This window comes from Anoplopoma fimbria, chromosome 2, assembly GCF_027596085.1.
Source record: "Anoplopoma fimbria isolate UVic2021 breed Golden Eagle Sablefish chromosome 2, Afim_UVic_2022, whole genome shotgun sequence".
NCBI classification, from domain to species: domain Eukaryota; kingdom Metazoa; phylum Chordata; class Actinopteri; order Perciformes; family Anoplopomatidae; genus Anoplopoma; species Anoplopoma fimbria.
Window position 1 is genome coordinate 17,639,212 of NC_072450.1, and position 24,205 is coordinate 17,663,416.

Genomic DNA, 24,205 nt, shown 5'->3' on the forward strand with positions numbered 1-24,205 from the left:
TGTTTTAAGAGGTATTAAAATAAAGAATTAATACTAATTTAACTATTAATTTAAGTCTATGTTTTTCCACAAAAATTCCAAATACATATTTTAAAATGTTTAATATTGCATCTATTTCTTTTCTGTCATTGAAAAATATGTTTATTAATATGCAAATATTCATTAATTAAGACATGTATATATGATTTGTTTTATTTTTAAGATCAGTTACCTAAGAAAAAAATATCAACACCCAATTGCAAGTAAAATCCCTGTATTTTAAGTTTTACTAAAGTATTATCAGCAAAATGTTATAAAATTATCAAAAGTAAAAGTGCTCCTTATAAAGAATGGCGTTAGTGGAGTTACCTTCTCAATGTGTAGCTGTTTTTAACAATTTTTATGACGATCATTTTGTTTCCTTCTTAAAATAAGTGAATACAATCTGACAGAGAAATTAATTTAAAATGCAACTTTTACGACTCAATTTTAGACACAATTACTGCTGTGTTTTCACTTTGCAAAATGTGAAATCTACAAAGCATTTCAAGCAATCAGAGAAAATGTAGTTGAATAAAAATAACAATAATTTTCTCTGAAATGTAGTAGAGTAAAATGTTTTGACTGAGATGATTTGATCAGTATAGTGATTCTTGTACACTGACTTCATTCATCCTGTGATAAAATCTCTATGGGGTCAAAGCAGCTGTGTCAATAGCGGCTCTTTATCTTTAATCTTGTCAGTATTTATTCTGCTGGAACATATGAAGCATATGAAATCTGTGTTTAGGCCTGATGACCTTTCAGTGCAGAGCTTTGACCTCCTTCAGTCTCTGGGGTAAAATAAAAAAAATCCTGGTGTCCAAATGGAGCACGCAGTTGAAAGTAGATTATTTGGGTCACATTGTAGAGATCTGATTTACCTTGATACTAAAGAGTCTTTTTCTGTGTCAAAAAACCCCACATAAATCTACTTTCATTTCATGTTTTAAAAGGAAAAAGCTGGTGATGTAGACTTCCCAGTCTGAAAACTTTATTTACAATCTACAGCTGACGACAGCAGAACAAGGAGGTGAACAGACTGGGCTTTCTTAATCGCTCTGGCCTGCTGGCTATTGTTGGCAGGGCATGACCTTCATTTGTTGCCTTTCTGTGTGGAACAAACAAATCAACCTTTCGAGTGCCACAGTATTATCTCTCTCTCTCTCTTGTGTCAAGCCAAGCAGTAAACTAATAGGGGCTGCAGGCTGGACGGCTTAAGAGGCGAAAGTTGTGTATGCTTAACAAGGTGATCATTCTTCAGATTCCTTTATGTGCATGAGTGACTTCAACCAGAGAGACTGCTGAGAAATAAGGAGGTGAGCTGAGAGAGAGAGGGAACTGTGGGAGATTTCAAATATACAGGGTTTAAAATGCTACTGGTTTTCACACGGAGATCTCTATTTCACAGTTCAAAATAGGAAGCATACAAGTTTAACAAGTCTTACAGGGATCCAGAAACAACTCTGGCGGTTAAATGTAGGTGGACAGAAATTATAAAACAGCTTGTGATCATTTCTGTTAAAATGTCACAGAGCAATGCTGCCCCCTAGCTGTAACAATAGTACCTGGTCTCATAGGTTTGTTTCTCTGTCTTCAATTATGTGTCTAAAGGTATATTCTGCATTAATAATGACGTGGTTAACAGAAAATAGTCTGTGAGGGGGAGTGGAGGCTGGTTATTATCACCAGACTGAGCTGTCAGACCTCTGCAGACCCAGAGGGACATTAAAGGGGGAGTCTGTCTCCCACTCAGACAATACATAACTCCCAAATACTTCCATCTGGATGATGAATTGCTCGCTATAAGACTTTTGTGAGTGATTATTATGATATGATATTTATGAAGTTTACTGAATTTAGTGCTCATAAGAGGTGTGTGACCTTTTTGTAAATTCAGCAACCTTTTCATGCTGACCGACCTGAATATATCGTCATATTCTCAAATCTTATTTGTAGATCAACACTTACAAAGTTGAACTGAGTTTTTGTGTCAAGTATTTCATGTAATGCTGCTCAGGTTCTGTACAATAACACCAAGGTAAACATCTGCTGGACCCCTCAGGCAGTGAATACCTCGGTACAGCAGGACAAACCTGCTTTCCTGTTTTGTGTGTTTTGAGTCACTCTCATGTATCTCAACTCTTTCATGATCAACTGATAGTTTTAACACTTGGAAGCTCTTGTTCAGAATTAAATCAATTATGTGGAGGAAGTATTTTGGCAAATTGATTGATAGATTTGGATTAAATAACTTGAAAAATGATTGGATTAGAGTCAAATTATCCTTGTAGTGTTAGAACTATATTTTTATTGCAAGGTTCAACACAACATTGTCACAGTATCAATCATCAAATTACTGAGCTATAAAAGAGATAACAGATAAGAGGATAATTGATCCTTTATCAGCACTACTACTGTACAGTCAGCCAACAGCCCCTCCTCTTTTGGATTAGGTCACTTAGATCACTGAACAAGTGATTTATCAGAAGTTATACATCCATAAAACTGTTGTCATTTAACTTCCATTGGACACAGTAGGAGGTTTTTCAGGATCGGTTTACATATGTTCAGGTCTACTTTAATACTTTAAGACAACAAACAACAAAATCCACAGTCCTTATTTTCAGCGAAAGATAAAGAGGCTTTAGCAGTTACACAACTCACCTAAGGATCTTCTAAATTGACTGTTTTTGCTACCAAATTTCCTCATTGTGTTACTATCCCTCCAACCCTGCTCAGCAAGGAAACTCTGTTTGTGGAAACACAAAGAGGGAAAGACTGTAACTTTGGAAGATTTTTAAGGTTTCCATGTGTTCCTGAAAACAGTGCAGCATTGTGAAGCTGTGACATTTCATCACATACAGCACTTTGTCTGTCAGCAGTTGTAATGGTGCTTTTCTGTCAAGCAATCGTTGAAACAAAAGTCTATCTAAATCTGAACAGACAACAACTATTGTTGTTGGTTTCAACAGCAAAATTCTACACAAGCAACCTCTCCACACAGGAGAAAATATCAAACACCTGTGACCTGCGTGCAGCAACAAACAACACCTGCAACTTACTCTTAACTATCACTTATTACATACTTAGTATCACTGATTATCTTCCAGTGGTTGAAAAAGTACCCAGTAGGTAGACCCCATAGTAATAAACAAGCAACAAATACTCAGTTTACTATCATTTAAAGCAGCATTTCATCACATTTAAGGAAACAAAATTGATCAACTAATCATTTCAGCTCTGATGAGATCTGATGGTCAGTTTAATCTATAAAACAGCGTCATATTTTAGAAACTCATATGTTTTGTATGTAGAATCTAAATTTGAAAAGTAACTAGTAGCCAAAGTCGTTAGTTTATTGTAGTGCAGTAAAAAAGACAAATTTCCCTCTGTATTTAAATTGTGTAAAAATAGAAAGTACCATAAAAATGGAAGTACTCTATTGAAGTACAATTACCATACATTTTTACTCACATGTAGTACTTGAGTAAATGTACTTAGTTATCTTCTGTAACTGGTTTACATTTTGCTTATCAGCTTTTTGGCATGATTTAACTTGCCATAAATTGTTCAGTTTCAGTCATGTGTTCTCCACCTGAATCTGGTATGTTGTTCGGCAGTGAGAGCACAGTCACAACTGGAAGTGAATACAATGTGTTTATGGGTGAGGATTTCCACATGACATTGGACTTGGCCAGAGGCCGGCTCACTGATTGCAGAAGTAAAGAAACACCATTTGTTTGATGTCTGGTTACTGATTAACCTGTAGAAATACCTCTTATATTGTTCTTGAAATTTTTCTCTTCGTATTTATTGACATATTTGACATCAGCTTACAGCTTTTTGAAAAAAAGAAATGTAAAACAAACACTTGCTTGGCAACTTCAGCCTTTAAACTTGACTATCCATTCCTCTGTGACTCTAGTGTGTCTTTGGTTTCTATTAAAAGGGAGTGACTTCAGGTCATTCATACAAGGAATGTGATCTGGCTGTTAGGATGATTGTCTGTCTGTTCCTAAAATATATTTGACAGGATGAGTGAGTATAAACTGATCATAAGCATAAATTCACCATGTAAAACTCAGTGAAGGTGTAGTTGTGAGGCAGAAGGCAACAATAATGTTTGCTGTGTTGTCTTCCTTTTCATCACTATCCACTATCAACACTATCAATAATGTATTGGCTTAAGCAACTCCTGTATTACAAGACACCTCCTGTACCTTTAGTTTAAGGTTATCATTTCTGACTCTATTTAATGGAAGAAGAGTTTTTCATTCTCACAGCGGCAGTGCTGGGTTGTTTAATCTGTTTTAACACATTATATGTTATACGATTATCATCTGTTTTGTTAATAAAATCCTAATCTGAAAAGTGACCAGTAACTAAAGCTGTAGTATCCTCTCTGAAATGTAATGAACTAAATATGAAAAGTAGCATAAGCTCAAGTAAAGTAAAAGTAACTTTAATCTGTACTTAAATACAATACTTGTAGTGTGAGCATTAATAAGACTTTGCATGCAAAGCCATGACAGGGGGATATTGTCAAACTGAGAAGTGAACAGTGAGTACCAGCTCCTCCTGTTATCCACTCATGTTGATAAGAAGGGCTCCACCTGTCCCAGCCCAAGTAAGAGGCCCCTCCCTGTGAAAGTCATGCTCTCAGGGCAGGAGGCACAGACCAGGCAGGCAGCTGAAATGTGGCCCGACAGGTCTGATGGGAATGCAGAGACACACAGAGAGAGAGAGACAGAGAGAGAAAGAGAGACAGGCAGAAAGGTTGCTGATAGACTAACAAGCCTGTCAACCAGGTGGAGTAAGAAGCGGTCAGGCTGGAATTAAGACAATTTGTGTTTCTGAGTGTGGAACTGGATTTCACCTGATCATTTCACAGACAGAAAGGAAAACCTCTGGCCTGTTGACTCCCACTCCCCAACACCAGACTTAACAGAGTGGAATTTCCCTCCTCTTCCTTGGCTGGAGCCGGGGGTAGATGGTCGCACAGAGAGTCTGAACAGAACTCAGGAAGGAGCAGTGAGAGGAAGGGAGGGAGGAGGTCCGGAGAGTGAGAGGAAGAGAAACGAGGAGTGGACAGAAGAGGAGACATGCTTCGCTACGGTTCAGGACGAACTGTTTCCACCACCACCACAACAGAGGACTCTCCCGAGTCTTCAAGTGAGGTAAGAAGTCCTAGATGAGTCAGGACACTGACCCTTTTCTCTCTCCGTTCTCCTCTGTGTTTTGCAAACAGTCCAGTGTTTTTTACCCCCTCCCTCTTATGTTAGTCCCCCGTTTCCTTTTAACTCTGTGGCCACTTGGTTTCTTCTGGGTATACAGTGAGTTACATTTGCTCACTGTATACAGTCCCAGCTAACATTTCTGTTTCTCTGATCATCTAAAAGTTTGTTATAGGATGTGATCACTTGCAGGAGCATGTAATGTGAGCTGAGTGTGCAGGAGGCAGGGCTGTCATGTTTATTTGAACAGCTCTCAGATAAAACAGGCCTTTGTATTAAACAGGCCTTTAAACTTATTCCCATTGTTTTCTAGTGAAGAAATAAGCTATTATGATTGGGTATGAGTAGGTTCATCAAGGCAGTCACGTTTTGGGGGGAATAACAAAACAAAGAACACATTGTGGTGTAAATTTTACAATGTATCCGTGAGCACAGTTTTGGAGCATTTACATAAACTTTGTTTGCAGCTCTGTTTCCATTGACTATAAATAAACACACCATTCTCTGCCTCAGTTTCAGTGACGTTTCAATGTGAACTCTATCATATTTTCTCAGGATGACATAATGCAAAGATCAATTTGTGTGCAGAACATCATTTGTTTGCTTTTGTCTGTTTGTTTTTCTCAGAGAGGGATCAGACGCCTCAGGTTAACTCTTCATGCAGGAGATTATGGAAATAAGGAGCAAAAAACCACAAACTCAGACACAGTAAGTTGTATATATCTCCCTCTTTGAAATTCTACAATTAACCATGCTGCATCCTGCCTAAAAGTCTTGCTTGACAGCTCTCAAAAACACTCACAAAAATAGTGATGTGGAAGAATGGTAAGCACTGAAAATACAACATCAATTCATCATATAATACAAATAAAAGAAAGATGGCGGAGCCTCTGAGATTTATGTGTATTTTATCATCTGGACTAGTTACACAACCATGACAGATGGGTGTGTGTGTGTGTGTGTGTGTGTGATGCACACACAGCTGTTTCACGTTTACTTCAAAGCTGAAGTCCGACACTGTGTTGTAAATCTATACAATATACAATAGAAAATATTTAAAATAAGCAGACAATATATTTGATATCACACCTGTAACATCTGAGACACAGTATGAAGTTACTAAACAAACGTAGCATACACATTTGCATTATCTTACTGAAGTGCATAAGCACACTCTGCACAGTCTCCATGTCTGTTAGTGCGTTGTTAGTGTGTGGACTATGATTGTGAGTATGCTGCAGGCTGTGTTGGTGTTTGCTGTAGGTGTCTCTGGCCCTGCCTTTGTTTGCTGTCCAGAGGCCAGAGATTGACAGAGAGAGTGTGAGAACTGATTGTGATACTCTGCTTATTTTTGGCATTGAGAAGGTTTCTGGTCCTCAATGTGCTGAATCCTTACAGCACATGGTATGTTTTGTCTGAACCTTGGCCAAGGAGTATGGTGTTCGTCTAGTTACCACACCTCCACACTCTCCACTGATAGCACGCTACCACAATCTCTGAATGTGCTTCCTTTTGGGAGGGTGTGACCATGACTATTGGAACTGATGTCAGAGGACAGTCGGGTCAAGAGTGAGCACAAAGTGGAGTAACAGCCATGTGCTCAAAGATGACTTCAGTTTGTGTTTAGAGAGGACGCAAACTCTGCACCACTGCAACTGTGTAAGAAAATAGTAAGAAATGACCTTGGAGGAATTATAACCAATGTTTGAAATGTACTTATTCAGCCAAGAGTTAGCACAAAGACTGGAAACAGGGGGAAACAGCTTGCCTGACTCCATTCAAAAGTAACTAAATCTGCCTATCAGCACCTCTATAGTTCCCTAATTCATATGTTTTATCTTGTTTGTTTAATACTTACAAAAACTTGTAAAAGAAGGTTATGTGCAATTAATAAACTATAGAGGTGCTTGTTAACTTAGAACAGTCCAAGGCTAGCTGTTTCCCCTTGTTTCCAGTAATGCTAAGCTAAGCTAACCAGCTCCCAGTAGCCTAAATATCTCCTCTTAGTATCAGAAAGAAAGATCCAAATATAAGATAAGATATAAGATCCAAAGGTTTCCAAAAACACAAAATTGTGATGATTCTGGCCTTGAAACATTTTCACTCAACATTAGCTAATGTTAATTAACTCAAGTGCTATAAGAATCTAATATATAAAGTCCATGTGATACTGTAGAACATTATGTAAAAACCTAACTTTGAAGCCACTTCAAAACTGAAGTAGAATATCAGGGTTAAAGAGGTTAAAAACTCACCTCTCTGTGTCCTCTTCATGTGCTCATTATGTATTCAGCGCTGAGCTTAGGGCTCTGAGTAGGCGCTGCTGCAATTGCTGTGACACGTAACTCTGTTGTTGTTGCAACAGCATTTAGTTCAAGTATCAGCACAGTGTTCAAAAGTGATACAGCAGGGATGAATTGACAGTCCACTTTTTTAATTAATTTATTTATAAAAGGAATACACTGATATCCTTTTTTTTTTTTAGCCAATGTGCTCAAACAAATTTCCACTGAAGTTGCTCAAACTTTAATCTTAGATGTTATCTAGACGGAAGTTTAACTGTATATCAGTCGCATCTTTTTGATTGTGTATTTATGTGACTGCGTGAGAAGAAAGGAAAAAGGGAAAGCCTGAACTTTATCAAGGAGGAAGGAAATGACAGAAACATCCTCTGCCAGAGATACTATGCTTCAGTAGGAACGCTGGTTAAAGTGGTTATTCACCATAAAATTAGAAAGGGTGTGTCCTGCAACCTGACACATCATGGACACAATCCAACCAGTGACTATGGCCTAGATGACACACACACAGATTACTTAGAGACAGTTGCTACATATAGAAGTTTCTACATATACATTGGAGTCATAAGACAAAGCAGTCAGTTAACAAATGACACAGTGAAATGTTTGACATGCATATAGTTATTTCAAAGGGGCGTCTTAAAATCTTTACATGACTCTGGCAGTCAGTGACTTGTGCGGATGTCAGGCTCCTCAAGGCCACAAAACAAAATAAACTGTTTTCCTTCCACCACTATTACACGGCTGCAGTTTCAGCTGCAATCAGGTAAACATTGTCCACCAGTGTGTTGAAATATTGGCATTGTAAAAGTCAGAGCTGAAGTGATAGCACATAGAGCATTGTTATTCTGAGCTGCAGGGTTGTTAAAACATAAACAAGGCTTTTCTTCTCTCCCATCTGCTGGAATTCACATCCGCCCATCAGCGGGCCATCACCATTCCTCAACAGCATGTCCTCTGTAGATGAAGTGGTGGATCTGTCCACGAGACAACACTGGTGTCTTTGTTCTAGCTCCTCCTCACTCTTATCTCTGAGAGATGTTGAGACTGATGCCTCTTACGCTGTGTAACAGGTCTATCTATCTATCTATCTATCTATCTATCTATCTATCTAGGCACATTGACACATAACCAAACAAGCACAGCTTATTATGCACTACTCTGAAGCAAAACATATAAAAACATTTGTAAAAAAACTAAACTATAATATATAGAGACTCCAGGCACTAGATACAAAATATAATACACATACAAGTAGAAAACAATGCCACATGATCAAATTAAGACTGAATGAATGCAAAATAATTATAGTAAAAAAGATAATAAAATGGCAAAAATGGGCAAAACTGTTTGTTTGCTTCCATTCTTGGTCTTGTTGACAGAAAACCTATATGTGACCAGAAAAATGACAGACTAGAGAGAATTATTACAACATAAACGTTAGATGATTAGAAGGTCTGTCTGTGCTGCAGAATGTTTACACCAAATAATAACACTTATTTGGAAAAAAAATGTAACTCTCCAGGATCCACACCTGGTATGATGTGAATTTTCCACCTCAGGGATCTTGAATATTATATATATATTTATTTTTTTTCTCTGTAGGCAGAAAAAGAGAAGGATGCCAATGGGACATTGAAGAAGAAGAATGGGCTGATCCAAAGAGGGAGGCCAGCTGGCAGGGAGTCACCCCAGCAGGTAGACAGCCGCATCCAACACATGAATAATAGGCATGACACTGCCACTGCTTCAGCATGTGTGTCACTGACATCCTTCTGTATCTTCTGTGCATGCACCTTAAGGCTGTCATTAATAATGTATTCATAGGTATTCAACATGAACATATGCTTGTCGATGGCTGTAACAAATTCAACGTCTGAAGTCTATTTTTGTAGCACTAAATAGATCATTCTTCCTAATCTCCAAACAAAACATTTGCCCATTGCTCTACATTACTAAAATATTTATAGAAATTGAATCTCTAAGTTTCAGTTCTGTAATTTATTCGTGCCCAGGACTTTAACATCCATTTGTTATTTAGTTTGTGCATTGTTTAAAATGCTGCACTTCTTCTCGGTTGGTGTGCATCAGACGCCTGGCTGCTAGAGGTACAATAGGCACACAGGCAGCAGCTCATTTACTGGGTTGCAGAAACGTGACACTTTCAATACCCTGCACTTTTTTTAGCTGGTTGTTCCAGCCTCCTGTTTCCAGTGCTCAGCAGCAGTAGTGCTGGAAATACCTGATCAAGTGTACATATGCAGGCATGTGCATCCACGCACAAACACACAAACATGTGATGCACTTGAAAGTGTGCGTTTGTGCACATAAGCTAACAAACAAATACACAAACACACTGTAGATGGTAGAAGTTAGCCTCAGTGGAGGTTGGCTGCAGAAACCTGACCGCTGCGATCTTGTCTCCCTCAGCACCTCGGGGACATGACCAATGGGGCTCCAGAGATCGCGCAGGAGAATCATGGGCCCAAAGTGTACGGCATTGTGCAGAGGACGGGTTCGGACAGGCAGCAGGAGGTGATGGCGCGAGAGTGGACGGTCAATCACCTTCATGATGAGATGAAGTACATCAGGGAGGTGAGTGCAAACTAACAAAGAGCCGGGCCTTTAGGTCAACACATTATATATGCAAGGCTGTGTGGGATGTATTTTGGATAATATCTGTATGTTTTGTGTGACATACAGGTGAGAGATTCTTTGGAGAAGGTGAGAGAGCGGATGTATGGGCAGTTTGGAGGAATGCAGCAATCAATGCAAAAGCTTTCACAGGAAATCAAGGTAATGAATTATGTAACACCGTGTGACTGCTCTAAACTCCCTCATCAAACTCCAGTCTGTGAAGCTGTGAATTAATGTGCCACGTGTGTCTGCAGTCTGCCAATTCACACCGGAGGAGTCTGGAGTCAGAGGTGAGGGTCCGGACGACAGCCATGGAGAGCTTTGATCAGATGAACAGCTCCCTTATATCTGCTAACATCGGCCTGCAGGTAACAAATCAATGTCACTGAGTCTGTGAAGACCTGCTCCATGACAGCTGCATGCCATCAAAGAGTGGGTTGTCTTGATAACTAAAAGAAGTTTCCTCTGCAGAAATCCCTTCTGGAGAACTGTCAGATAAGAGTGGACACGAGAGACAAGGTGAAAAGTTTGCAGAGCACCTGTGAGAAAACACAAGATAAACTCAGAGACAAGGAGAAAGAGCTGGCAGCCACGCAGATTGAAAACCAGACTCTGAGACTGCAGGTAATTACACCTCTTCATCCTCATTCACACAATTCCATATGTAACAGTAAAAACACCTGCACTGGCACATTCTTTGAGATGTAGGCCACCCAGCTGGTGTTACAAGTGGCCTGTTCCAAAACTGTGATGAGTTAGTAACAGTGGAGAGGGTCAAGGTGTATGCTTGCTTTCCATTAGAACACAAACTACCCCAATTATAATGATTTAAGACATATGAGAATCAGCAGATAGAGCAGTATACTTTGATCCAGCAGATATGACAAAATATCCCCTCACTGCAGCACAGCAACACACCAGATGCATCTTCTATTCTACTTTCAGTATGGAATAGTCAATTTTTTGCTGTGCTATGAATTTTCCAGGTGGAGTCGGCACGGGAGGCCAACACTCAGGCGCTACAGGAGATCTCAGCAAAGCTGCAGCAGGAGTACGAGGAGAAGCTGCAGGAGGAGCAACGGAAACACAGGGAGGAGATTGAAAACCTACAGGTCTGCATTCTTGACTCCTTATTCATTAATTAAACGCATGAAGTTTCAGTGGCAATAGATACCAGACTTCATGTTTCATTGGAACAGGATAGACGTGTGATGATTACGTGGCGCATTTCACAAAGATTGTGATGCAGTGAAAATGTATCTCTAAAAAAACCTCATTCTAATTGACAGAAATGTAGATGCTACATTCAGTGTTGTTGTATAGTCTTGGTCTTGAGACGAAGACAGATCTCCAACTCAGGATCAACCAACTAGCTCAGTCTTGGTCTCAAGACCCCTTTTTGAAGGCCTTGTTCCCGTCTTGGAATCAACCACATCTTCACTGGGTCTCAGACAAAGAGGACTCTGGATTCCATTTCGAGACCGGTCTAGACCACATCTGTGCATGGTCTGATTTATTTGTTAACACTGTTATTGCTCGTAAAAAAAAAAAAAAAAAAGGAAAATTCCCAAAAAAAAAAAAAAAAAAAAAAAAAAAGGAAAATTCCCAAACTTAAAATTAACCTCCCTGCGACCCTTAACAGGATAAGCGGTTACGGATAATGAATAATTGAATGGAAGAATAAAATGAACCTCTGCAGTGCCCTTTGACTATTTTATCAAGACATTTCTCATGGTTCACTTATACATAAACACATATACAGTATAAATGGCAAAATAAAGGTGAAAAAATAGGAATGTTTTCGGTTGGTGTTTTTAGGCGAAGTGTGTCATACGGTGTGGGACTTGCACTGGTCTGAGTTTTTTTTTTTTCTACAACCACGACCCTGATGATTGATGAGCCGTTTTAAAAGCAGTCCAACATCTAATCCCAAAATGTATTTCTGCTCACACAGGCCCAACTCGATGAGTACATCAGGCGACTGGAGGAAGCAGAGAGAAACATCAAGATTGCAGAGGTCAAGATTGCTGAGAGGGACCAGAGGATCCTTGAAGTGGAGCGCCTACTGGACTGCATGGATATGGTAAGGCAACATTTTTACATGACAAAAATATATCTTCACTTCTTGCAGATAATCAAATTTACAATGAAAACATATTTTCACAGGAAAAGAGTCAACTCTACAAGAAGCTGCAGGATAGTGAACAGCGTCTCCGCTTGATGGATCTGACAGACAAAACTGATGCAACTGCAGTCAAAAGGTACAAAAAGAATGGCCACATAAACAAACACCAGTGTGGCGAAATCCAACTCAAGGTCCACTGACTAGCTTTTTCTGAGCTTTAAACTGTAAGACACTATCACGGAGTGTGGTGTGGACCCAAAAAGCAGAACGACCAGGAGACGGATACAGTTCTGGAGCTTTATTTAAAGCGGAGAACTCAGCATACAGACAGGCAGGATAAAACTCACAGAGGGAAACAGGCAGGGGATCAGGCAGACGGAAATCAGAGGAAGCAGAGGTTAAACTCGGGGTCGGGGACAGAAGGCTGAGTCGTTGACCGGGGCACAGGCAAGGCAGGTAAGTCCAGACAGGCAGGCAGGGTCGGCAACGGGAAATCAGTCTGGGGAATAACGCTGGAAGGTCTGGCATAATGCGGAGAACGATCTGGCAGTGAGTGTGTGTGAGACTGGTGTTTAAATACTGCAGAGTTGATGAGTAGATTGAAGGCAGGTGTGTGGCTTGGAGCAGGTGAGTATGCTTGGCAGTAATTGGGGAGCTGGGGAGAGTGAGAGGGGTGACACGCCCACCTCACAGACACACACAGAGAGATAACCAAACAAGGGAGCACAGGAGACACAAGGGCAAGGGAAAACACATGAAACACAAGGAATAACCAGAGACATGGCCATGGCCATGACAGACACAGTCTTGTTGGAGGAGCTCAGCCCCGACAGAGAGAGCATTGGAAATGCTCGCTTCAGCGTGATATTGAATGACACCAAAACATAAAAATTACACATTTAAAACACCACTAATGTTGGAGTTTATCAATATTCCAATCTTTAATAATCCAGGGTTTTCAGTAATGTAAAAACGCTCTCACTAGTGTTTGTTTCCATTCTGGGCTGCTGTAGAAACATGGTAGCGCAACATGGCGTACTCAATGGAAGAGGACACCCACTCCCACCATAGATAAGAATGTATTTTGTCCAAGCTGAATAAAATATTAGGATTCTTAGTTTTATGTCATTATACACTAATGAAAACATATGTTTCGCATTTCATATTCCTTTTCTGCCAATTATCCCCCTAAATGTTACACACTGTTCCTTTAAAGACTGCAAATCAATCAGTGTGCTGCTGTCCTTTTTTCCTTCTTAAGTTGTTTATCCTTGATCTGAGAAATTGCTGGAGCTGCTGCACATTTCCAGAAAAGATAAACCCCTTTCATCAGCATGATTTATTTATATGTGGGTTGAACTGTTTGCTGGTTTCTGCTTAGGTCCAAAGAGCTGCAATCTGAATCTGTGGATCTCCGTGAAAGAATCAAACACTTGAACGACATGGTGTTCTGCCAGCAGAGAAAAGTCAAAGGAATGATCGAGGAGGTAAGGAGAGTTTATTTATCTGCGAGTCCTGTGTTCTTCTTGTGTTTTGAATATGGGTGTGGATGGGATGCAAGCAGCTGAAGTAGTAGAAGTTTATTTACCAACCAGAGTACATGTGAGTTCAATGCACACAAGGATTATTAAACTTAATTGGAACCTAAGTCAATAAAGGGTGGAGCGTTGTGTTGGCCTAGTGGTTAAGATGATCTAAAGAGAAACGGCATTTATAGTCTTAGTCATTAGTCATTTATAGTTTAGAGTCTTTACTGGCCCCTCATGAGTTCATTACACGGTTTGATTTTCCAAAGAGCTCATTCTTGTATTCAGTATCAGTATTTTTTTCAACTGTAACACTTTATTTTAATGGGTCTGTCATTTTCAAATAATTCCCAAGAACATTCCTTAAAAAACAATGGTTTTTTTTCTAATATTCTAATATATTTTGGGGAAACTAGAGACAGTGTTCTAGTCGGTTTTCAATACATTCATATGAATTGCTTGTGCTTCTTAGAAAGTCTTGTTGTCAGTGTACAGCAGGCCAGCCAGACATACAACTAAGTCAAATTTGTCTACAGGAGAGCGAGCAAGTTTCCAATGATGAATGAATAATTAATGAATACTAAGTGGTTTAAATGCAGCTTTCCTTTCCATTCCTATTTCCCCAATAATTAGAACCAAATCACAAAGTAATTTCCAGAAACCATCCAAGAGAATTATTAGGAAATCACGCCAACAATCTTTATTGCAGAGCTGACTGAAAACACATGCTAATTTTTTTTTTAATCTTTAATTTATGAAGGTTGAATCACTGAGAGCTCAAGTTGCTCAGAAGGATATGTTCATCTCAGAGCTTCTGGACAGAATCGCAATAGTGGAGTGTGAGGTAAGACAAATACTTCACTGTTTGTTTACTGTGTGTTTTTATTTTGGTGTGGTGTGGTGTGGTGTGGTGTGGTAATCTGGGCTGCTGAGCAAATGATCACCTGAACTTTCTGTGTGGTTTCCTCGCGTCACTGCACTTACCTAGTCACTTTCACATATGAAGTGACTGCAGTCCTTTGCATGTACCTGACCTGACAGTGTTGTTTCCTCTTTCCTTTTTCCTAGAATAATGAATTAGAAGACAAGCTGAAGTATTTTATGTCCACACAGAATAGACCACGAGAGGTTTTGGAAACCAGAGAGATAGGAGTAGGCTGCAATCTGCTCCCCAGGTAAGAAGCAAAGTCAGAGAAACATGTTCAGTAGCATCAGGTTATATATTTCATGCTTCATTTGGAGGTGCTTTCTCACTCTGATCTCTGACTGTGCATCTGCAGACCTGAAGCAAAAAGGCATGATGTTGAACCTTCTGTTCAGATTGAACCAACTCATCTCCATCCCATACAACTTCCACCTGTTCAACCACCATCAACAAAGAAACCTCCATCACCCACTCTACCTTCGTCTCCAACACAACCTCCATCACCCCCTCTACCTGTATCTCCCACTCTACCTGTATCACCCACTCTACCTGTATCACCCACTCTACCTCCATCCCCAACACAACCTTCATCCCCAACTCAATGTTCATCTCTCTTTCGACATCCATTACAATACCTAACAACGCCCTCCCAACCAAGGACGTACACATCTAATAACCCTCCACCTAGCAGACTCGAGTCCAGTTTACTGAGGTACACTCCTGTCCAGTACAGCCGTTTGCTGGAGCAGAACCCCTCAGTATCGACTTGGATGCTCCCCTTCAGCCACCCGTCTGACTCTGAGTCGTCAGTTCCTCCAGTCCATTCAGGCAGAGATGAGGTTGACGCAGAAACAAACACAGACACACGATCAAGTCCTGAGGATTCCTCTTCTTCTCTGCTCTCTTCTCGACCAAGATCAAGAACCCCTCGAGTTGATACACCGTTCATGAAGCTTCTGGAAATAACACAAAAGATAAACACAGAGTGATCTTGAAGTAATAGTTCGACATTTTGGGAAATACATTTGTTCACTTTCTAGCTGAGAGTTAAATGAGAAAATTGATACTTCTTCAATTTTTGAATGTAACTATGAAGCTACAGCCAGCAGCTGGTTAGCTTAGCTTAGCATAAAGACTGAAAAAAACCGGAGGAAAGAGCTCTAAAGTTACGAAAAAGTAAAATTCACTATCACCCTGATCTATTGCATCGAAGCATCTAAGAAGCAGCTTGTTGGAAAGTATTTTGGGGTTCTGAACCATTTTGTCAGGAAAGATAAGTGTTATACAACATTATAAAAAGCAGCTGCCTGCTCTACCATGTCAACAAATCTGAGAACTCACTTGCTAGCTGCAACAAAAGTGGCAGTGGAGGCACCAGAAATGAGTGGATCTACTGTGCAACCTTGTGTGATTGCCTTCTTTTCCACACACATCCGCAGAACACTCGACAGAAGCTGATAAAAAGACAGATAAGAAAGTAATATTTCATATAATGATACTAGGGCCAATGGCATTGTTTCGGGTCAAGATTTTAAGGATAATGGCAGAGCTGAAGCTCCAAGTCTCACAAGACACATAGCGGGAATGCATTACACGATATAAGAATTTGCTCAAAGTTGATTTTTTGAAAAACACTGACAGTCCTACTTCTTAAACTGGTGTATCCCGAATTCTCCATTTTACAGGGTTTATGGAAGCTAATGTGGAGACTTGAGTTATAGATCCCAGTTAAGAAAAGTCTGGTCCAGAAGCCCCCATCAAATGACAAATTGACGTTTTTACACTTTTACACGTGCTGGTAGATGATTTTTGATCCCTGTTTCCAGTCTTTATGCTCAACTAAACAATATGTAGCTGCAGTTATCTTAGCATGAAGCTAATATGTATGTCATAACTGTACAGTTACATGTTTCTGTGGTTAAAGCTAAGCTAAGTGCAGTTACATGTTTACTGTAGTCAGTGGTATTGATCCTTTCCTTAATCAAAAGATGCGTGAGTCCTAAAATGTTGTGCAAATCCTTTAAACTTGTCTTTATTCTAATTTAGTTATAATAAAGTTATGTTTTAAAAAACATAAATCAACATTCATGACAGATATTCATATTAGTTCTTTCACTATCAGAGTGTGAGTCATGTTAATGATGTAAAACTTCTTGGTTTTCAGCCTTTGTTTTCCCGTAGCACTATTAATGATAATGAAACATTGCTTACTGTAGGGTGTAAATAATCTGATGCTCTGTACAAATATTTTGTAAGTAATATTCTGAAGGATTATATTTTTTTTATAGTTTTGTTTACTCTGAATGTAGCCTATATGTTGCTCAGAGAGCTATGAGCCGGTCAGTCTTATATGAAGGTTGATCTGGTTATTCTGTCTATATCCCGACCATTTTATATTGGCTCTGTAGAAATGAAATTAATTTTATTTTGTTTTGTCACATTATGTACAAAATATTTATTAACATGCTTTGTGCCTTTGTGAAAAGCCTACTATCTGATACTGGGGTGGGATGGATCTCTTTAAATTGGCAACAGGGTAATATAGTAATATAATTTTAAGTAAATTTCTGTGCATGATAAGACTGTTCAATCACTTTAAAGATATTGACCTTGTATAGGTGACTGCCATTCCTGAGCCACAGGCAGAAGTATTATCCAGCTGTTATCTGCACTGCCACAACTGTGTTTGAAAAAGCTTTATGATGTGCCTTCTCCTTAACGATACATATCATAATGCGACTAATGATAAGAGGCCATTGATGTTTGGATAATAAAGACTTAACTGTATAAGTACACAGGCATCCTGATTGTGTCAGCACTTTCATATTGTGCAACCTCATACATATTTTAAAGCCTGAAGCCTACAGTATATACGTCTGACTTCTTCATTGTTCATTGATGTGGATCACTCTGTCTGAATTTATCATAGCTCGTTAGCAACACAGAAAAGGCTTTAAAATGGTTTGTATTTCCATCCATTTCTAATAATTAAATTTCCCATGTAATGTCATGCATAAACACTGAGCAAAACCTCAGTGACTACATTTAAGGAGCTGTCTGTTCTGGATAGCTGGCAGATTTCAGGTACTGTAAACTATATACATAGGCTTCACAATGCAAGCTATTTCAGCTATTTCTAAACCAAATCTTACTTGTTATTTTAATTTGTATATGTTGTACAATGTCGATGGACCAATTCAGAGTGAGGCATGACATGGTGTTGAAAGATTTTGTCCATATCACTGATGTTGAAAGATAATTTGTAGATCCACAAAAAAAAACTCTCCAAAGCTTTGTGTAGTACATTAAAACAACAAGTTAAAAAAAACATTTGGCAGAATTAGGATCAGGATTACAGGGACAGTCTTAAGTGTGCAGTCAGTTATGTTATCAGTGAAGTTCATCCAATCCTATGCTTCAGATTGCATCATAAAGTACACATCATACACCTGTTTCTTTTGGTTTGTGGGATTCTGATAAGAAGAGAGGATTATACGGTATATGTTGAAAAAAAACTACAAAATATAAGAAAGCCATCAATGTTTTACCTTGTCTGGCATGATCTGATTTGGTACACAGAGGACGTAATCCCCTTATACTTGCATTGAACAGACGAATAGAACATCATAAATCAAATATAAACAATATGTATAAATATGTACTTTTTTTTTCCAACTGTGCAGCTGCCGCAAAACTTTGAACTGACTTTGAACTCTGAGAGGGGATAGAGAGGACACAGCTGTAACCTCTTGGTGGAAGTTGGGTCATTGTTTGTTGCGCTGGATGATAATTGGACTGGCACAGTGGTTGGGAAACATCCGGACTGGGAAATGCAGCCATGGAAAATCTGAGACTCTGAAGTCTGTTCAGACTCACTGAACTATGTTGCTGCTGAAGACTATATGTGGCCTGTAGAGGGCAGCAAATCACTTCTGCGGCTGTAACGTGAAGAAGAGGTGCAGTACACCAACCCGTACAGTGGGGGCGGTAGAGCTACACCCAACAGGTTGGATTTCCGCACACGAAGAAGAAGAAGAAGCCCACTTTGAAATGTTGTTGTCTCGTGTGTTGAAGAAGTGAACCTGCCGCCTTTTTAGAGGTTTTCTAAATCCCTCTTAATTACACAAGAGTCAGTTAACAGGTGGCGTTTTTGAGCTGCCTAACTTTTAACTGTGTGTATTGCGTTAAACTGAGACGTTAGTTCGCGCTGTTTGTGAATGGCTGTAGCTAGCTGTCACTAGCTAACAGGGATGTCCTCGTCGCGGACAGAGCGCCAGGGACAGGTGGGAGACCTGAGACACCAGAGCAAAGAGGAGCTCCAAGAACTGATCCTGCGACAGGAGAAGATACTCTCTAACAAGTGAGTTCACACTGTGAGCCCCAGTTTGTGCCTCCCGTGTAGTCTATGAGAGAGGGCTACGTCCACGTGACATAACATGCGCACTTACTGGCGTAGTTTCAAATAGTGAAGAAACTGTGAAATAAGAGACATGTAAGAGCACAAAACAAGTGAATAAGAGACATGTAAGTCCACAAAACAAGTAAATAAGAGACATGATAATGTAAAACCACAAAACAAGTGAATAAGAGACATGTAAGAGCACAAAACAAGTGAATAAGAGACGTGATAATGTAAGAGCACAAAACAAGTGAATAAGAGACATGATAATGTAAGACCACAAAACAAGTGAATAAGAGACATGATAATGTAAGACCACAAAACAAGTAAATAAGAGACATGTAAATCCACAAAACAAGCAAATAAGAGACATGTAAGTCCACAAAACAAGCAAATAAGAGACATGGTAGGACCACAAAACAAGCAAATAAGAGACATGGTAGGACCACAAAACAAGCAAATAAGAGACATGGTAAGACCACAAAACAAGTAAATAAGAGACATGTAAGACCACAAAACAAGTAAATAAGAGACATGTAAGACCACAAAACAAGTGTTATTGGTTGTAATGAGAGCTGCTCCACCGTGATTGAGCTAAGCCGTCCTGCTGTTTTGATGCCCATCGGTAGAGTAAAAGATGTTTACATTGCCCTACAATTTTCAATAACTAAACACAAATCTACAAATATGTATAACTGTATTTATAACAGTGTTATAAATACGCTCAAGGCTTTGTCATATGTACCTTTACGTGTTGGTGGTTACAAGTTTATCTCTGTCATTTTTGGACTGATGGCAACAAATGTTTATGGTTGAAAACAAGTGAAACGCTTCTCTGTGTTTATGATGCAGAGCTACCAAAAAATGATTACGACATTATTAATTTTTTTACATTGTACAAATTGATGTCAGCATCCAAGCCAATTACAAATGTGACTAATAGATCAATATGTCACACACAACAATATACAACACTGGTATGATTATACAACGTTTTGAAAGTTGGTTTTAACGTGACATTATTTAGGCCAAAAGACAGATGGGTGAAGAATAACATAAGCTAAAGAAATGAATAGAGAAACATAACAAAAATGCAGATAATTTCATACAGGGTCAGTGAATGTTTTCATGAATAAGAAAATGATGTGCATCAAATGCTATACAAACTCAATTGAACACCTGTGGGAGAGTGGAGCAATTCAACCAACATCATCAATACAACAATTTAGAGAATAATTATTTAAAAAAGGGTGTTCATTTGTTTGACTTCGAGAGACATGTACAAATATCCGTCTGTCTAAAACATTAGTGTTGGTTTGTTTGTCTCCCATCTCTATTTTGAATGATTGTTTTGAATTTTAGCATCAAATTATACGTTTTTGTTGTTCGTAGGAGGTTTTTACAGAGCCTTCCCGACAAAGGAAAAAAGATAAAAGAATTTGCGGAGAAATTGCGCCTTGCCATTGAACACCACGATGAAGAGGAAAGGAGACAGAGCTTGGAGTCTGAAGCCAGGACAGTGTTACAGTCCAAGTATCAGCAGGCTTTTATTTTACAACAACGCGCTATCCCCAATACACCAGCATCCTCACACCAAAACATGCAAAGTGAGGCTGCTGCAGGTGATGCGGTACAGGAGAGGGAGACCTCACCGGTCTCAACTCGTATGCTGGAAAACACTTTGGATGAGCAAAAGGACCAGTTTGTCTCCAGCGCGGCTGCTGGTGAAACCATGGAGACAGCCGCTGCTGGGGCCTCTTTGAACTCAGATGAGACAAAAGAGGCTGACCTGGTGGAGGCCTTGGGCCGGGTCAAACTGTCTGAAACTAGTTCTGGTTTCAGCAGCGAATCTAAAGACAAATTAAACAGCACAGCAAGAGACAATTACTTTCTCGGAAAGGAGATACCAAAAAAGCCCAACTATATAACCGTCCTGGAAAGAACAGAGAAGACTTCAGCTCACAGGAGGCAAAGATTCAAACCAAATCAGTGAGTGGACTTTGTTTCATTATCTTGTGATTATTTTGGTTAAAATTGATACTGAAAATACATATATTATTATGTAGATTTCATTCAGCAACATCATCATTTTTATTATAAATAACATCTTCTCAACCGTCCTTTCAGGCTGCCTCACAGAAGTGACATCTCTCCCTCAGGATCCTCGTCACCCAGCCAGTCTTCTGAAGGCTCATTGCCTCTCTCTGCACAGGCCAGGAAGGAGCGGGACAGAAAACACCTGGATGACATCACTGCAGCCAGGCTCCCTCCTCTTCACCACAGTCCGGCCCAGCTTCTGTCTCTGGACGAGTCGGCTGTCCTCCTGAAGGACCAAACAAAGAAGCAGCAGGTTAGTGCAGCCGAGTCCTCCACACATTAATCTTATACATCCAGCGTGAACAATAAACAGTAGGCAGACTGACGGGGGTCAGAAATTTCCACTTGCCAAGAGCAAATTTTGTCTTTGAATTAGGGCTGGTCAATATATCAATATCATACCAATATTGTGATATGGAACTATATATTATAAATGTATAAAGTATAATCTTAGTATTGTCTTTTCCTGGTTCTAAAGGCTGCATATCAGTAAAGTGGCGTCTGAACTTACCAGACTGTTCTAACTGTTCTATTAGTTGCCTTTTCCCACATAGTCATTATATCCACGTTACTAATGATAAGTTAAAAAAAACATTGGGTAAATATTTGTTAAAGCACCAGTGGTCAACCCTACAAATTTGTGATATTGTGATATTTGCTTTACTTCATATTGCCCAGCCCTACTTTAAATAAAGGAATAATGCTTCTCACTATGCTGGGTGGTATCATGTTGAGGGAACAGTATTTAAATGCCTTAGTTACGATCAGCTATCTTTATTACAAATTTTTGGCAGGAGTTCAGCTCAAAAACAGCTCTGTGTTACTAAAAATATGCATGAGGACACAAATTTGACTCTGTTATTTTCTCTCAATGACATTTTCTCATCAAATCAATTGGAGAATTAATTAATAATGAACCAAGCATGAACTGATTGAAAGTCCACATCAGATCCCTCCATCAGCTCTAGAGGGCAGCGTTCAGGCAGTGTGGGAGCTGTGTATCCCTTCACATCCATAGTAATGACTTTAGAGCCAAACGTCAAACAGTGTGCTGCTGTCAACTCACAGAGGCCTGTTAAGCTTATTATCAGTCCTACTTTTGTTGAGGGTTTAATAGCTATGGCTGTGCTGCTTTATAATAATGTTCTTGTTTTCTGTTTACCAGCCTATTCATGTCAACGTTTTCTTCTGGGTTTATTTTCAGGAGTTGCAGGCCAAGCTGGCAGCCCAGAAACTGTCTGAGGGATTGAAGATCTCTATGGGGAGCTACACTCCTGACAGTGGCCCCATGGCTGCCTACAGAGAGGTTCACGATGAAGGAGCCCAGCTCTCCTCAGAGGAGGACTGATCCTGGAAGGCCGGAGCCGGGGAAACCAGTGTGGCCTTGGCCCCCGAGAGAAACAGGCTTTGGACCTCGCAATCAGGATCCATCAAACAGGATTTTCACTCCAAGGACAAGAACTCTTAAGAGAGGAAAAGAGTCTTTGCGCTGTGTAAAGACATAGTTGGTATCCCAGTCTCACGAAATTGAATGGCGGGTTAAGAAACTAGCTTACTTAATTGTCATTCTGATCGTATTGGGTTCAGTTTTTTAAGTGTCCTGCAGAAAAAATAACACTTGCTGTTGACTAGGACTGATAAATCTACATTTGAAGTATTTATCATGAGGGAAATGTTTCTAGTCAGTATACTGAAACCATTCATTCACCGCTTTTGGAGCTTGAAAGGGTTGAACGTTAACGTTTCTATTTAAGTGTGAAATAATTACATGCACTAATGTGCATCAGCAGGTGGAGCAGACTATTGTGGCATGTCGGTGACTAATTACAGATTTGTCTTGAAAAAATAGGCATTGCCTTCAGATAGTTGTGTCAGATTCAAATATAACAAAATGTACAACAGAATTCAATAAATGCATCTCATTTTCCAAATGGTTGTTTACAGTCAAGTGACAATCTATGTTTTCCCTGACTTAGACACTGAAGTTCCTCATCAGCGTTTTCAGTGCAGATGCTATATCTTTACAAAATTAAACTGCTCACTGATGAGAGCATCAAGAACATTGTTTCTTTGTCTGAGTGTTTAATAAACCTGACGATCTAGTTTGTTTTATATAAACTTTAAAATGGCATTTTTTTCCCCGACACATAGTTTGGTATCACAAACTGTATTCTGTCGGCTGTAGCCAGTGTGCTGTTATTTCTATGGGTGTCATGAGGACGCATCATTGAGAAAAAAGCTTGCCAGCAGGAGATGAGGGCTGAGGGCTTAACTGAATTCTAACCTGGAAGAAATATGAATCTCTTGTATAATGTGCATTCCAAATTAAGGTTATTACGGTGTCATATTTAAAGGGTTTAACACACCTCTTTCATATAACATAGTGTGCATTATTGACCACTGAAATAGAGTGTCAAGTCTAAAACAAATTTCAGACAAAATTGTCTAAAAAGCACATGAGCTGTGTGCTTTGTGACTCCTCATCTGGAGAAGGAAATATCTAAGAATTTCACATGACAATTGCTCCATGTATATTATCTGCTTTCTGTAAACTGAATATTTATATTTTAAACAGCGTTGACATTTGGGCTCTTTTGTACATTCAGGTAAAATAAGATCCAGTTTCTCCAATGCAGATTATTTACTCTTAAATTTCACTATTTTCTGAGCAATTAGTGGTTGAAAAACAATTTTATTGTTAGCACCTAAACTAAAGAAGCAGGAAGTCTATCAGTTTCTAATGAAGCTGTGGTCAGCTGCAGGCACTGATTTCCTTAAACCATGAGCGACGTTATCAAGCAGGGATCTGTGACACACTTGATAAGATTAATGCAGGGGTAGTGAAATATCGAAGCTTGATGGCTGAGACATCTGGACTGCATTTGGATCATGTTGTTGCTGGGAATGGCAGGCGATGATGGGACGGCAGCAGGCTAATGCA

The 24,205-nt window shown here is 39.5% G+C and overlaps 1 protein-coding gene across 2 annotated transcripts; it reads left to right on the forward strand.

Annotated features, from left to right (window-relative positions):
* The first annotated feature begins 4,730 nt into the window (after positions 1-4,730).
* On the forward strand, positions 4,731-23,317 carry polr2m (RNA polymerase II subunit M). Of its 2 annotated transcripts, XM_054617732.1 has the most exons (15): positions 4,731-5,198; positions 5,883-5,963; positions 9,161-9,253; positions 9,986-10,150; positions 10,259-10,351; positions 10,447-10,560; positions 10,664-10,816; positions 11,179-11,304; positions 12,147-12,275; positions 12,359-12,453; positions 13,699-13,804; positions 14,604-14,687; positions 14,912-15,018; positions 21,295-21,517; positions 22,469-23,317. In XM_054617732.1, the coding sequence occupies exons 1-15, from the start codon at positions 5,124-5,126 to the stop codon at positions 22,610-22,612; spliced, it is 1,788 nt and encodes a 595-aa protein (XP_054473707.1). In that variant the 5' UTR covers positions 4,731-5,123; the 3' UTR covers positions 22,613-23,317. The 2 variants fall into 2 exon arrangements, with proteins under 2 accessions (XP_054473707.1, XP_054473699.1); XM_054617724.1 differs by lacking the exons at positions 21,295-21,517; positions 22,469-23,317 and adding an exon at positions 15,124-17,547.
* Positions 23,318-24,205: the final 888 nt, after the last annotated feature.